General features: G+C 42.9%; 3 protein-coding genes across 4 annotated transcripts; 2 read left to right on the forward strand and 1 right to left on the reverse strand.

Moving 5' to 3' along the window:
* The first annotated feature begins 1,533 nt into the window (after positions 1–1,533).
* On the forward strand, positions 1,534–3,672 carry LOC103978570 (protein IQ-domain 26-like). The gene is made up of 3 exons (XM_009394406.3): positions 1,534–2,321; positions 2,471–2,677; positions 2,754–3,672. Exons 1-3 carry the CDS (start codon positions 1,902–1,904, stop codon positions 3,459–3,461), a joined length of 1,335 nt encoding a protein of 444 aa, XP_009392681.2. The 5' UTR covers positions 1,534–1,901; the 3' UTR covers positions 3,462–3,672.
* Positions 3,673–5,545: 1,873 nt separating this feature from the next.
* Positions 5,546–9,069, reverse strand: LOC135626046 (profilin). The gene is made up of 3 exons (XM_065131238.1): positions 8,858–9,069; positions 7,011–7,148; positions 5,546–5,957 (listed from the first exon to the last, which is right to left on the reverse strand). The coding sequence occupies exons 1-3, from the start codon at positions 8,978–8,980 to the stop codon at positions 5,823–5,825; spliced, it is 396 nt and encodes a 131-aa protein (XP_064987310.1). The 5' UTR covers positions 8,981–9,069; the 3' UTR covers positions 5,546–5,822.
* A 969-nt stretch (positions 9,070–10,038) lies between these two features.
* Positions 10,039–14,763, forward strand: LOC135626056 (uncharacterized). 2 transcript variants are annotated; one of them, XM_065131246.1, is made up of 3 exons: positions 10,039–10,651; positions 11,383–13,919; positions 14,032–14,763. In XM_065131246.1, the coding sequence occupies exons 2-3, from the start codon at positions 11,559–11,561 to the stop codon at positions 14,305–14,307; spliced, it is 2,637 nt and encodes an 878-aa protein (XP_064987318.1). In that variant the 5' UTR covers positions 10,039–10,651; positions 11,383–11,558; the 3' UTR covers positions 14,308–14,763. The 2 variants fall into 2 exon arrangements, with proteins under 2 accessions (XP_064987318.1, XP_064987321.1); XM_065131249.1 differs by lacking the exon at positions 10,039–10,651 and adding an exon at positions 10,663–10,962.
* Positions 14,764–15,774: the final 1,011 nt, after the last annotated feature.

Raw genomic sequence — 15,774 nt, forward strand, 5'->3', positions numbered from 1 at the left:
TGATTATGATACCAATTGTGAGAATAAAAATCATAATTATGCTATTGTTATATAAAAACTTTAATATCAGAAATCGAAATCAAATAAAGAAGATCAAATTCATGATGCATATATTTTAATTTTATTAAAAAATATTTATTTGATCTACGAGTGCATGCATCGTGGTAAGATCCGACTCGTCTTCTCCCCTCTTTTTATCCTTCATAGGATAATTATAAGTTATGAAATAGAGAACGAGAGAGATTAAAAATAAATATATAATCTTAATATATATTATTTTATCCCTATAAAGTTATGTACTTTTATATAGACTAAAGCAGATAAATTAAGGCGATGGTTTAATCACTTATTAAGGAATCATATCATAATTAATTTTTTTTATCAATAATTATAATCAAATCTAATAAGATTTATAATATATTTTATCTAATTAAATAGAATAATATAATATAATAATCAGGTCAATTTTGTACGAATTAAATGATTTTTGTCGATGAGTAAGAGAGTTTTCAGGTTAAAAAAAAAAAGAAATCTTTTTGGTGGGCTTTTACAGCAGCTGTTTCAATTGCTGGGCAATGGTGGGAGGGTGATGGAGCTCATTCCACTGCTCTGCTCTGCTCTGTTTCATATATATTTTTTATATGATGACGTCCATATACGATCTTCTTGGAAGATGAGAGGAATGACCGGTGGTCTCTTTTCCCTCCGTCTTTAGGAATTAAGGTGTTGTCCTTTGGGAGCAGTTCCTGATGCTAGGAAGAGCAAAAAAGCTGAGACCTTGTGAACAGTGGCAGAGTATGGATGGAATGACAGAGGGAGGGACTACGCTCGTCATGAAGCGAAGCGCAGGACTAATAACTGCACTGTCAGCGGTCAAGTGGAACTCACAGAGAGAGAGAGAGAGAGAGAGAGGTGCAGCGGTGGGAGTCGCCACTTTAGATCTCGGTTCAAAATCTCTCCTTTTCTTCTCTTTCTCTTCCTCTTCTGGTGAATAAAACTGGACCAGAGGAGACGGGGTCGGGTCGGTTGGCTATCTTTTGACGTGCGACGATCTGTACTTGTGTGAGGGATTTGGTGGAGGAAAGGCCGCGTCTTCTCTTCCTCAACCCCTGCGTTGCGTGACCAAGTGGGGCTACTGGTTACGTAGTTTCGATATGGAGAGGCGTGGGTGGTGGGGGTGATCTCTTCTTCCTGGTGTCCTTTTCTGAATCCTCCGGGTGAGTAGGGTGAGGAAAAATCCGATCCTGCGCCGCGTTTAAGATCGCCGGTCCTTTGCTTTATTCGATCCCTCCCTCCGCGTCGTTTCTGCCCAACTTTTGCAGGGGGAGAGAATATTTGGATCGCCGGTTCCTCTTCCTGCGCCCCTTTTTTGAACTCCCAGATGAGCTTATGTGCACAAGCCAAGCCCTTCCTTGGTCTTCCACTTTTGAATCTGGACTCCGTTCATCTCTCTCTCTCTCTCTCTCTCTCTCTGTGCGCTGCTTTTTTTTTGTGTAATGGGCATAGGTTATGGGTTTTACGTGGAGCTGCGATTAGTTTAATGGCAGCGGGGTGGTGGTGGGGAAGGCTTCCTTATCCTTTGGGTCACCCTGCGACGTACTTTTGTCTTGTAATGCTGTTCTTCACGAGGGTTTGACAGAGTTTTCCTTTTGAAAAGATCCCATCTTTCCATCTTTTTTGGCCGAATTCTTCTTCCTTCGGTTTCCCCTTGTGTTGTTCGAAGCGCTTCTTTAATCATTGTATTGCCTCTTTTTTAGCTTTTACCTCCTCACTGTGAGATTCCCTGCTCTCTTGTTCTTTTAGGGTGTGTGAGACCACCGCACTCACATCCACTTCTCTTGAGCTGCTGTGCTCCTTGTAGGACCTTCAAATCACTTGGCTTTGTTGCTACAGTCCGAGAAATGGGCCGGGCGACGCGGTGGCTGCGGAGCCTGTGGGGTGGGAAGAAGGAGAGCAAGGATCCCAAGGAGTACTCCCGCTACAGCGGTGGCGAGGACAGGAGGGAGAAGAAAAGGTGGAGCTTCGGGAAGCCAGCCAGGGACGCCGGGGAGGTGGTGCTCGGTCAGAATGCTTCGACGGCCGCGGCGGTGGAGGCCGCGTGGTTCAGGTCCTTCTACGCTGAGAGCGACAAGGAGCAGAGCAAGCACGCCATCGCCGTCGCCGCTGCCACAGCTGCGGCCGCCGACGCAGCGGTGGCGGCGGCGCAGGCTGCGGTCGCGGTCGTGCGGCTGACGACCAGGGGGACGGGTGCCGCTCTCGACAGCTGCCGCGAGCGGTACATGGCGGCGGTCAAGATCCAGACATCATTCAGGGGATACTTGGTACTGAAACCAGCTCACCTTGGTTCCCTCTGCGTGCTTCATGCTCGCCTTGTTCTTGCTAAACGTCCCATATTTTCTGATCCTAATCAATGACATCATCCTGTTCTTCCAGGACGAGATTTAATCCCTTCTGGTTTGCGATTTTGTAGGCAAAGAAAGCCCTCCGAGCTCTCAAAGCACTAGTGAAGCTACAAGCTTTAGTTAGAGGCTATCTGGTACGCAAGCAAGCCACAGCTACTCTTCGTAGTATGCAGGCCCTCATCAGAGCTCAGGCCACCATCCGAGCTCAGAGATCTCGAAATCTTCTTCCACATGACCGAAGGTTTCAGCTAGAATTCCGCCATCGGCGATCGTTGGTATGCTTCCAACACAGGCTGCTGCGCCATTTAATGCTGTGTTGCTCGGTTCGCTATCTGTTTGCTTTGGTCGCAGGAAAGGTTCGATGATACGCGGAGTGAGAACACGTCGTCGTTCCACAGTAGAAGGCTCTCCGCGTGCCTCGATAATGTCTCGAACAGCTTCGACCGGAGCCCGAAGATTGTCGAGGTCGACACCGGCCGCCCGAGGTCGAGGTCTTCCCGACGAACTACTCCATCTGTCTTAGACCCCGCCGAAGACTTGCACTGGAGCTCCATCTCGTCTCCTCTCCCATGCCAGATTCCGGCGAGGATCTCCGTCCCCGACTGCCGGGACTTCCAAGACTACGACTGGTGCCTCGCCTTCGAGAAATGCCGACAATCTGCAACCGCGCAGAGCACCCCTCGCTGCGCAAGTTCATGCAGCAACTGGCCAGTCACTGGGGCGAAGAGCGTGTGCGACGAGGACGGAGTTCTCCGTCGCTTCTCGAACGTGCCGAGCTGCCCCAACTACATGGCGAGCACGGAGTCATTCGAGGCGAAGTTGAGGTCTCAGAGCGCCCCGAAGCAGCGGCCGGATCCGGCCGGGACGAGGAAGAGGCTGCCTCTGAGCGAAGCGACGGTGGAGTCCATGGCTGCTCTTAGCGGAGTCGGATTCCAGAGGCCCTGTTCTCGAGCTCAGGAGGACTTCAACTTTAGGAGTGCTGTCGTTGGGAAAATCGACAAGTCCACCGAGTTGAGGAGGGAGGCAGAGGAAGAGTTCTACTTGCCAAGGAAGTGGTAATGCAGGAACAGAGTCATAAGATTATTAGAACAAGAGGAACATAGAGAGATCTGTACTTCTTTCTCTGGATCATTTCTTTTGCTGTTGTGTTCACAGCACTGGTGGAGAGAGAAGCATAGTGTGGTTTCCATGTAAATTCTTGACAAATCTCATCTTCCTCAGGAGATGCATTGTTTCCTTCCAAGTTAATCATCTTCAACCTCTTTATCTACTGGACTTTGTTGGACTGGTTTGCATGTGCCTCTTTTCTGCAGCTTATCCTTGGGTTAAAAGAAACAAAGAGACACCAAAGGTTGCTCAACCATTCACTCATACCCATAGCGAAACACAAAAGGAAAAGGATCATCTGATGTACTTTGGCCAAAACATCTGTAACCACTCAGATCAATACTGCAATAAAGTTTTGTTTCACAAGAAGAAGAAAACACACAAAGTTTATGGAACCCAAGATGGGCATAAGTACCCGAAGAGTGTGATCAATCCAAGAAAGCAAGACATAGACAACTTCTGAAGCTCCACTGGCTTCTGAAGCCAATGGATGAGGAGTTAAGAAAAAAAGCTCACATAGACAACTTATCATAAGGTAAAGGAAAAGAACTCCACAAGATTGAAGGGTGGGCATGGTTTTCAAAGATGAGATGAAACAAGTCATGTGGGAGGTCTGAGAGGGTCAGCAGATGAGCAGCAGGTTGCTGACCTGAAAACTTTCCACTCCCTCCTTCATGTTTCCTTTTCAGCAATCATTAGGTTTTGCTATGATTGATGAGAGAGTTTGGGAGTGTGTGCACACAAAACACCATGTGGACTTTCCTCGGTGCTCTCAGTCTCTCCCTACGCTGCGTGCACTGTCGCCTTCCAATCACAGGGCCCGTAGCTTGCATCACCTTGCCTCACGACTCCAACTGGAGTTCCTATTGCCACCGTCCTCTTGACCCCTCGCCCTTTGGCCACTTCCGCTGCTCTCCTCCGTCACCACAGCTTCCTCCACGACCCTATCTCTCGACTGGCACAGCAGCCCGTGTCCTTGCTCCACTCCACCGATCGAGTGCATCGCTGCTGCATGCCGCTCCTCGTCTTCCTTCTCGAACGAGGTGACAGCAGAACGGACTGAACCACACGATCACATTGCTCGATCGGCATGAAGCATCACGTTAATGGTGTCACTTCAGCGTGAAACAATCTACGAAGTTGATGCTTGTAGGTACGTAGGATTATCGTCCTTGTCCTTTTCTAACTCTCATCCATTAATTCTGCACTACTCCAGCTCAGGTTTTCAATATGCATGCACCAACACCCGGTGCCTGGTTGATTTAATTCGTTGCTCCTATGAAGCATTGATATGATAGTGCACCAGTTCTTGTTCCCTGGTCTATCACGGTTGAAGTACTATGAGTGTCCGATTACTGTTTTGAGGAGTTCAGCAAGGTCAAGGCTAACGCTATCCTAGGAAATTAATATTATTAGTTCACGCAGGGTTTTAGAATAGGGGTCATGAATACAATAATGTCATGACCTAATGGATCCAATCTTAAAAAAGGAGGACAAGTGGGACAAGCTTACCTGATGAGATGAACATTCAAAATTTCCCTCCAAACTCGGCACCACTAATCTACACTACAGTGACACAGTCGCGCACACACACACATATGTATATATATATACATATTTGCTCGCTATTCATTTCTATCACTATAAACAAGAATGAAAGAAAATAGTTACTTGAGAGAGCTTCTCATGGGTTGAAGAAATGTTTTACAGCTTGCAAAGTCCAGGCATTCGCTGCAGGAATGGAGGCATGACCCACAAAGGCACATGTAAGAGGACATGGTTGCAAAGCCCCAAACGCCTTGTTCCTGCCTCATGTCTTCCACTGGTTCTTCCTCGAGAACAGTTGGGTGATGCCAATGTCAACTAGGCTGAAAAGAAGAGGAAGAACAATAATTACCACACTGTGATAACCTTATCAAATATGATATGTGCTATAGCAGATGGTTTTGATCAGTATACCAGACACTATCCAACCCCAAAAGTACATTCTATGTTTCTATAGACATGCAACGGAAAGCAACACACAACAAGCATGCTGAAGAGAAAGACGACAAGCATGATAAATGTTACAGAAGAGAGGTCTCTCAACGTAGTAGTTTACACAAACAGGTACAAATAACAACCAGATTTTGAAACAAAACGCCCAAAATAGACCACAAGCTCGTTATTCCTCACGCTCATTGCAAGTTCAGGTAGATTCAAGGGTTTAACACCAACGACACGACTGGCAGAAATAGACTCCATAAAGTCCATCCAAGGATTTAACACCAAAGACACGACCGGCAGAAAAGGATCGCGGCTCCATGGCCATGTTCAAAAGCCCTGATCAAAGAGATAGTCGCCAAGCCTCTCCACTACCATATTGCATTGACCAGGCGTCATGGGCTCATTATATATGCCAATGATCAAAGCCAGATTGGTTTTCTTGATGGTGACACCGCCAGAACCCTAAATATTTAAAACAAGTCAACGGTCAGCAGAAATTGCGGCTGAAGACATTATTTACCAAAAAGTATCAGATTGCGTTTCTTAATTATGTACTCCACTGGGAACATGTATGTGTGTGTTCTTTTATTTTAAATATGCCACTGCAACATTCATATAGCCAATTTTTCAATAAATAATGCAAAACAGACTCTGGACGATGAGCATAGGCAATGACAACACAGGCAATTATCGTGTTTTGTCAACACATCAGTTAGTAAGAAACAAGCTGATAGATAGCCAAATGGGAATCAAACATTCTCAATATAGTTTTTTTCACAATGCATTGAGATGATCTAACCAGCAGACTGAATAAACCCACAAAGCCATTTACAATGCATTTTAACACAAAATTTTGCCATAAAAGACTGATGATTGATTGCTATAATATCAAAAGGTTTATAAAACAAACAACATTCTCGATGTTCATAAAGAAAATCTGAGTTATCAAATTGTATGCGCTCTATAGTTCATTGTTTCCCATGTTTAATTTATTTTTATCTTCATTATATTATTTTATAACAACAACAACAAGATGTTGTAATGTCTCAATTATTTGGTATAGGAAAGAACAACATAATGCAGGGAGTCCCATCAATATGAGGCCTAGAGAAAATCAATGCACATAGCCGCCTTAGTTACAGAGAAGCTGTTTCCATTTACTGGATCCCTAATCTATCAGGTTAGATAGAATAAACCTTACCTCACACCTTAACCTTTAGAAAATTTAAAGTTGAGCACTACTGACAAAACCAGTATTTATGTATTGACCCTTCTCAAAACAAGTTGACAAGTCATCTATGGAGAAACTACCACATAAATTACTGAAATCATTAAACAATTTGTTAAGTGTTACAAGTATATTACTGAACATTAATCACTTGAAAAATCAAGTGAGTACCATGAATGAGACATTCTTTGTAACAAAGTTGAAATTTCATGCACTTGAAATTCTGAATCCATACTAAAAATTGCACGAATTTAGTCTAGTCCATAAATGGGATGTAGAATTCTGACCTTCTTCCCTCGAATAACAGCTCCTGGTTCCCCTTGGATGACCATGTACTTCGTCCCACCAAGGTATAAACCAGTTGGAGCAAGAGACCCAGGTTCATCGAAGTCTTTCATAATTGCAGCAATCTCTTCAGGCTTGCACTGCACAGTTAATAAGAATAAAGCTATTGACTGAATAAATAAAAGATATAGAAAGAATCCTCGGAACGATCAGATAGTGCATTATATTGAATATTTGCACTGACAATCGGAGAGAAAAAAAGCCTTGAAATAAAAAAAAAGCAAATAAAGTAACACACTTTTCTTTTTTATTTTCATGTCATCCACAAGTAAATGTCCATATTCATTGACACAAAGGCAAACATATTCATGCCACATATCAACAGATGTATGGGTATCAAATGTATATCTGCATAATGTACACATGATATCTTGATCATTATACTTCATAAACATAATTTAACAGTTACTCATTGACTAACTTAAGAAATTAGCAAGCTCACTTGATAAATTTATACTCTAAGCTATATAAAATTATAAATAATAAAAGTTCTTCAAAACCACTATATGATGAGAATGCCTTTGGATTAACTGACGACATCATATCCCTTTGTAAAATGATGAGAAACTAACCTTGTTCTATCTTAGTTGTTATGATGTGACCCAATGAGATAACTGACCCATTAGGATGATAATAGTAGAAGACTCAAATCAAAGCTAATAGTAGAAGACTCATTTAGTTCTCGTAGACCAATTCAATTCAAACTAAAGTTGAGGTATTGCAATATTTCATCACTTAGGGCTTCACATCATCGTCAAGACCCGACATATCTTAGAATCAAACCTCAGTGCAACTTGAGGGTCAACATATTGGTGGTTTCACATAGTGATGTCTCTTTGGCCATATCCACATGTATCTAGCTCTTTCCTATTTGGGTTCCTCAACATGATTAATACTAAGTGTGTTCTAATACCATTTGTCATGATACCGTTTGATGAGACAACTAACTCATTAACTTGATAGTCTAGAATCATATGGTCTCTAGTAAAACTCATCTAGCTCTTATAAGCCAACTCAATTCACTTTCCACATCCAATGTGAAACTATTTGGAGTGTTATAATCTCTCCCACTCATATTAGGGAAGTTCACAATAAGTTTATTTGCAATGATCCTATAACAATAATTATCGCCACCACAAACATTTAATGATCCTACAATAGAGGCTGAGCTCAACGGTCTTAGAGGATAAAGAACCCTTGACAACTCCGTCTACATCGTTTTGTAATTAAAATAAAAGAACCAAAATTGCTCACGTTTCGAAATTGTATTGACCTCTAAGAGCCGAAGCTTAATATCTTACAGTAACGAATGCAACAACTAATGTCACTTGAGCATGAAATCCGGAATTAGATTCCCTCTCGAATCACCGTTGGTAATCCCTGCAGAAACTAACACCTGAAATTTAATGCGATGTAAGAAAGTCACATGATTTGATCTGCCATCCAATCCCTCCCAGCAAAGTTCCCGTTGCTCCGACAAGCAATGGATTAGTTAAAAAGCATGATCGGACACTTACCAACATCCATGAAGTCAAATTCTTCGTCGACAGGAAAATCACAACCCAAGGGGATCGAATCTACGACGAACCAACAGTCCTCGATCAGATAGAGAAAACCCCTCCCCAGTCACTTTCACCACCGACCACAGAAAAAGGACCCAAAGATAGATCTCCGGCTCCAATCATCATCGGCCAGATCCAAAGATCACAACACGATCCGATCGAATCTAACTAGAACGACGGGCAGGAGAATCAAGCGAGGCTACTAAGAGAAGCGAAAGGAAGGATACCTGAGGGAAGGCGTCGCTCTGGGCCCAGACGCTGCCATCGTGGCCGACGATGGCGGCGGCCGTGAGACACTGGCCATCGATGTCGCACAACAAATGGTCGTCAACGTACGTCTGCCAAGACATCGTCCTTCCCCTTCTTCTCCGGGCGCTCGCCTCGGCTCCAACGCGTGAGCAGTACGCGCTCGCCTCCTCTGCCTAGGGTAACTCCCACTCGCATATATATGTATATATATATATATATATGCAAGAATCGACTGGTGAGGGAGGGGCAATAGAATAACGACATCGTCGGAGGTGGGAAATGTAAAAGGCGCCGTGGGCCTAAATTCCATTCAATAATTGCGCCAAGTCCGATAGGTCGTTGGATGGGCAGTGGGCCCCAATGGGCCTGAGAATTAAGAACGGTTAACTAAAACGATTGTCCGACATGTCATGGATTCGGATCAGAGGCCATCTTTCAAGTTATCACGAGTTTAGTAAAGGGAGATGATAGGTTTGATGATTAGTTTTGTAACTACTTATTTGGAACATTTTCAACAAATGTCCCTCTAATGTTTGAGATCAAGAACTAAATGGACCTTGATGTTGGATGCTAAGTCGATATCATAAATTGAATATAAGACTGATGAGATAGGATGATATCATATTTCTTACGTGAACTTCTTATCGAGAACAATTGAACTCGATAATAAAAAAAAATTCATGTAGTTGACCTCAACGACTAAAAAAAATTATTCATATTATTTTTCGCAAATAACTGAAACATCATTCTTTAATTCGGTTTGTAGAGTGTCAGTACCAAAATAACCTCATCGATGTACATTAATATACTGGTGTTGATCGCATAGTGATAGCGAGATGGCCAACCATGTCTCCCATTGACGTGGCATAAATGCATGAGTGCATGTGAGCTCCATCGAGGCCACAACAATAATGTCATTTCATTAATAATTTTGTATATATAAATCTTGTGTACACCAATAATGTCAAGTCAAAATTAACCCAAAGTCAAACTAGACGCTTAGATGACACCAACACCTTATAATAGTGACTTGTCATCTCGAGAGATTACATTGGAACGTACTCTCCATATCACATAAGTTATATCTCGACAAGATCGAGCTCATACCCACTTGTGATCGCACATCCCACCGCCCTTTTGATCCTTGGATTCTTTGTAGGCGGGAGCGATGTGGATGATTGCAAGCTAGCGCTGCGGCATCGTCGCCTATCCACAGACCAAAGCTTTGTTTTGGCTTCTTGCTTTGCTTTGAACTAAAGATTACCGCTGCACGGCCTTTTGAGCGACCATTTATCAAAGCTGCCTCTTTGTTCAGCGCTTTGCATGGAGTGGTCCTATCGAGATTTGTCGCTAAAGAAGATAAAGCCTACAGCGATTACTTGCAGAGGACGGGAGCAATCATTCGTGCTTCATTGTGATCGAAGCAATCATTGGCAATTCCCCTTTGCTTACCGAACCCACCACGGATTGACCGCAACGGGGTACGCACTCGACGGCCGCATAGAAGATGGAGGACGACGAGGCGCGGTCGCATGACGGGCCGCACGTCTTTTCTTGCCCACCGCCACCACCAGCCGCTTCCCCTCCCTAATTCCCTCCGCGATCGCGGGTTCCCCGCCCCGCTTCTCTCTCTCGTTTGGTCTTGCACCTGCGGTGGTAAGTCTCTTACTTTACTACCAAGGCTACCTTGATGCCAGCTACACTCTTCCATGTGACCCAGGAGACGGGGCAAGGCAGATCTACTTCGGCAATTCTTCTTCTTCTTCTTGCTGGTACGCCCCCCAGCCCCCATTCTATGTTCTCGTAATGGTTGCTCATGTCTGGTCGTCGGTCTCTAGCTTGCTTACTCGCACATGGTGATCTCTGAGACGATGCTTTCCCCTGCGATTTGCCGTCGTTCTTTCATTCGTGGCTCTCGTGTAGGGAAATTGATCTGGCTCTGTCAAGTTTGATATCCAGATTGAATTAGGTACGATGAGCAGGTCTGGGGAGGATGGTGCTGTAGTTTCTGTTGCTGGTGTATCTTTCTTTCTTTCTTTCTCCGATGGGCGGTAGCCACTCAAATCAAAGCAATTTTTTGGTGGTAACAGTTCGAGCACCTTTGGATTGTTCATAGAAATAAGAAAGTTGCGGTCTTGTGCTCCCGAGCTTGCCGATCGAACATAGAGTTCATCGACCATCGGCGGTGGAGACACCCTGTTCCTTTCATCAGCTTTCATTTTTTACTGCTGCGTCTCCTCATGGCATCTTTGGTTTGTGAACGAAATGAAGCATTTGATAGTGATTTGTGAAAGAAAGGAACTCATGTTCTCTAGTCTTGAATTAGATCAGTTTTTAAGAATCAACACCACTGTGATGACAAGCAATTTTGTCTCAAATTTCCCTTTTTGCTACTGAATCATGTCAAAATCATGCCTCACTTTCTGATTGTAGTACTCTTTCTTGTAGTTATTATCACTACTTGAGCAACTTATGGACGCTGATCTTTCTTACGTGTATGCAGCATTTTGCATTTGTCATACCGAAAGAGATTGAATGCGAAGTTTCTTTCTCCCTCAACATGAAGACATGAACTCATGAGAACCGAGTACACTGTCTTGTTGTGAGAGTCATCAATTGCTACCACTTCTGTTGCGTCATACTAGGAAGCTAGCTGCAGTCAAGAACAATGAAAGAACTATGATAGAAATGGGATTCAATCAGAGTGAGAAGATGAGATCACTTCAGCACCGTTCCTCAAAATCATCCAAGGAGAAAGGTCTCCCCTCGAGTGAAACCAAGAATGCTCATGTGTTAGAGAAGGTTGGAACCCTTAAAACCGAAAGGCTTCGGCATGAGGTGAACAAGAACTCGGGTGTATCACCTTTGGGGAATTGTCGAAAGCCATGGCGTAGTAGGAATGCGACCGGGATCGAAGGACCAATTAAGAACATGTCGAATGTACCTTATTATCTTCAGCGCAAAGAAAATGGAGATAATATTCATGAAAAGGCACTGAACTTTGGAGTACTGGATTGGGGGCTTCTCGAGAGATGGGCATACCACCAAAGAAGTGTCACCGATGTGGGTGGTGGAGACTCTGCATCAAGTAGCACCATGTCATCGACATTTTCTACATTTGGTTCTTCAAACCAATCTTGTAGAACCATGTCTAGTTCTCGAGGGAAGAAATCTCCTTCAGCGTTTCATCGTAAGAAACCACCTGTTCTGGACAGTTCAATTAAGATGTCTGAGAAAGAAAGCTCTGCACATACAAATGGCTTTTGTGGTTCAAGAACCTCTTCTTCTTCTTCTTCTTCTTCTAAGTTTCCTGTCCAGCATGAGAGACATTCCGATGCAGATTTTTGTTTAATCGTTGACCACAAACTTGGTACAGATGGCAATAAAAATTTGGATTCACAAGCCATTTCAAGTGAAGTATGCGTAGCTCTGCATTCTGCAACTTCGCCTTCAGGATATAAGATTGATGACTCTCCTGCAACAAAAGTGGTGGAGGACCAAAACAGTAGCTTGATGAAAGCAGAAATGCCACAGGACTACCCTCATAGCCTACCCATAGCCGATGATATGCCATGGTTATCCCTGGATCGGAGAGTAAGATGGGATTATCTTCGACAGAGTGTGGACGGTGGATGTCTTAATTCTGATTCCCCGTTAACTAGTGATGGCTGGCTGGATGAGAGGAATGGCAACAATTATTCAGGCAGTTTAGCTGAAGATGTTGAGATCATCCGACAGTATCCTCATGTTCCGCATTCATGTCCTCTCCCACGGACAATTCTGAAAGATGAACCTGATATATCCTGCACTCTTCCGTCGGAAAGTTCAGGACCAACCGATAAATTATTTCCTAGAGATCCTTGCAAGAAACTTGAAGTTAACACAATCCAAGAATCCAGAAAATCTGGGGCAAAAGCTATGGCTGTGACAGGAAAGAAAAAGAAATCATCTGACCATCCAACTAGTGTTGGTTTAAGCCGAATGAGCAGAAGTTGTAGTTTGAAGGAGGGTTCATCTGAAGAACAATTCGAGACAATTTCTTATCTATATAATTCACAGGGAGATCAAGCAACCAGAAATAACAAAAGCCGGCAAAGCCCACTGAGGAGGATACTTGATCCTCTATTTAAGCCAAAGAACAATCTTCGTTTGACTGGGATAGCTGCAGCCTTACCGGGTCGCCATTCCTGTGAACTAAGTAGAACCGTCAAAGCATTCCATGGATTGCACAAGCCATCAAAAACAAGTGTTGATTCTACATGCAAAGGAATACATCAGGATGAAAAGCATATGGCATCAGTGAAGCAAGCATTTCTTCAACTTGCTTGGGAAAATGGATATCCTTCGTTTATAATCTCGTCTTGCGACAGTGAGGTACTGGCAGCGACGACGACAATGACAAGTGTCAGCAATGATGATGGCCTTGAGTGCATATATAAGTTATTCTCCATTAAAGACTCTAAGAAGAAAAGCATGTTCTGGAGCAACCCTGTAAGTAAGGGCAAGAAGCATCAGCTGACCTCCAATGTTGTTGGCCAGCTGAGGGTTTCACTTTGCAAGTTGAGGAGCTACCAGTATGACAATTCTCATGTCGTGAGAGAGTTTAATCTGTTCGGTGCTGAATCCACACCAACATCTCACAAACCTGTTGACAATCCAATTAAGAGCGAGCTGGCTGCCGTCGTCGTTAATCTACCACTGGAAATGCCAAAAAGTACAAATGTTGGTGATTTGCGCTGCAGTGAATTCAGAAGTGCTCCGAACGAAGAGAAACGTTTGCAGACCGATCGGCATGATGTTGCTGTAGATCGATCTGGTGTATCTGTCATACTTCCGAGTGGTGTTCATGGATTGTCAACCGATGGTGAGCCCTCACCTCTGATAGAAAGATGGAGATCAGGAGGAGCTTGTGATTGTGGTGGTTGGGATGAGGGTTGCAAGCTAACCATTCTTAGCGACAAGCTCCAAGAGTGCACCTCTGGTTCATTCCAAGATCGTCAAACTACAGACCGTACTTACAGATTTGAGCTATTCATTCAGGTATATCCACTTGGCCAGTCATTTGTTCCTCTTTCCAAACATACTCTCTGTTGTTTTTCTTGTAGCATTGGTGTTGATGTAGATAATGCTAATAATTAACCTCTTCTTCTAGGGTGGATCTCAAGAAAAAAGACATGCCTTCAGCATGGTTTCTTTCGGAGACGGGCGGTATGCTGTTGATTATCTATCTTCCATTTCTCTGCTTCAGGCTTTTGCAATCTGCATAGCAATCCATCATGGCAGGAAACCTGACAATTATTCAGCAGAACCAAAAAGCTTCCGGGAACATGATGTCTGTGGTCAGTCAGGGAGACCTCTTAGAGCCCAAGGTGATCATGCTAGCTATGTACCAAATCATCCCCCTCTTTCTCCCGTCGGAAGAGCTTAATCGTCTCCATGGTACATTATAGCCTGGGTCGTGGTACTTCTGAACATGTTTCTTCCCCAATTAGCTGTTCATTGTGGTAGAGGTGAAAGGAGCACTACAAAGTTGCGTCCATAGTCTATACAGAAAACAATAGCAGTACACTGGGAAATCGTCTCTATCTTATGTATGTGGCTTCTCAATGTAAAGAAGCTCAGATTTTCTCAGTAATACAGATGAGGAAGCTATTTTAGCTCAGAATTACAGTATTATTGTCATTTAGCATCCTAATAATATATCGACTATATAACTATAGATGTTCTCCGAGTCTTGTTATCGTCCATATATACTCGACTTTTTTTATCGAGGTAGTTTCTGAAATGACTTAGATTTTCTCAAAATTCAATTCATTGCCACTCCCAGCAGAAAATCTAAAAGTGTTTTCTGGTCATGCCAGTGCACATTTGTTGGGATTCATGTGCAGAAGGTTTCTTGTGGGTTTGGTTGTATTGATACTCTTGACAAGGATGTCATCAACATATGTTGTATAATCATGCTGAAAGTTCTTATTGACTAATATGTGGTATATGAATCAGACATTGATTAGACCAAATGCAATAACTATATAATGATATGCATCCCTCTCCTCTTTCCATTACAAATAGGCTTTCTCTGTAACAAGACCAGGTTTAAGCTTCTTTGTTTGATGGCATCCAGAACTGAGTGGCTCTTTTGAGATCACCCCAAAGAGAAGCATGTTTGATTCTTGGTTTCTAACTCATATCCTTGATGTTGAAGCAACTCTTAGCACTCAGATCATCCCTTTTTCTTTCATAACAGGAAATGAAATTGCCATGAATTCAAGTCATAATTTTTGTGCATGACAGAAAAATATTGAGTTCACAATGAATGATCAGTGGAACCCAAACTTGTCACCCCAATTTCTCAATGAATGGTGACATTCTTTCCCTTTTTCTTCTCCTTTCTCCCTTTTGGATAAAATCACACCAGGCATGATAATGATCTGTTTTCCTCGTTGAAAAAGAAGGCAGCCAGATGTTCTTCATGAAAGTTCATGTTGCAAAAGTGATGGTGATCAGGATCAACATTTCATGTGGTATGTAATTGTTGAAGAAATCTTGGGATCTTTTTAAGAGTCTGCTCCAGTTCTGTAACTAAGAAATATACCATTCTCAAAATAAGTAGATTATTCTATGTTTGAAGGTTTTAATGCTTATCATCATATACATATATAATCTGCCATAATATAGAGCTCATAAAAAAGAATTAAGTGTCTTCTTCTTCTTCTTCTTCTTCTTATTGATTCTTTTGAAATGAATCCTTGTGTATTAACAGAGGAAAATAATTATGAACAAATCAACAAAAAAAATTGTGGAACTTTTCTTCATCAAAGTCCTCAACTAATTATGTATCAGCTCTCAACACATCAATATACTTGTTGTGTAGAATCATGTAAGTAGCAAGAAACTT

Source organism: Musa acuminata, chromosome BXJ1-3 (genome assembly GCF_036884655.1).
Source record: "Musa acuminata AAA Group cultivar baxijiao chromosome BXJ1-3, Cavendish_Baxijiao_AAA, whole genome shotgun sequence".
In the NCBI taxonomy this organism is placed as follows: Eukaryota; Viridiplantae; Streptophyta; class Magnoliopsida; order Zingiberales; family Musaceae; genus Musa; species Musa acuminata.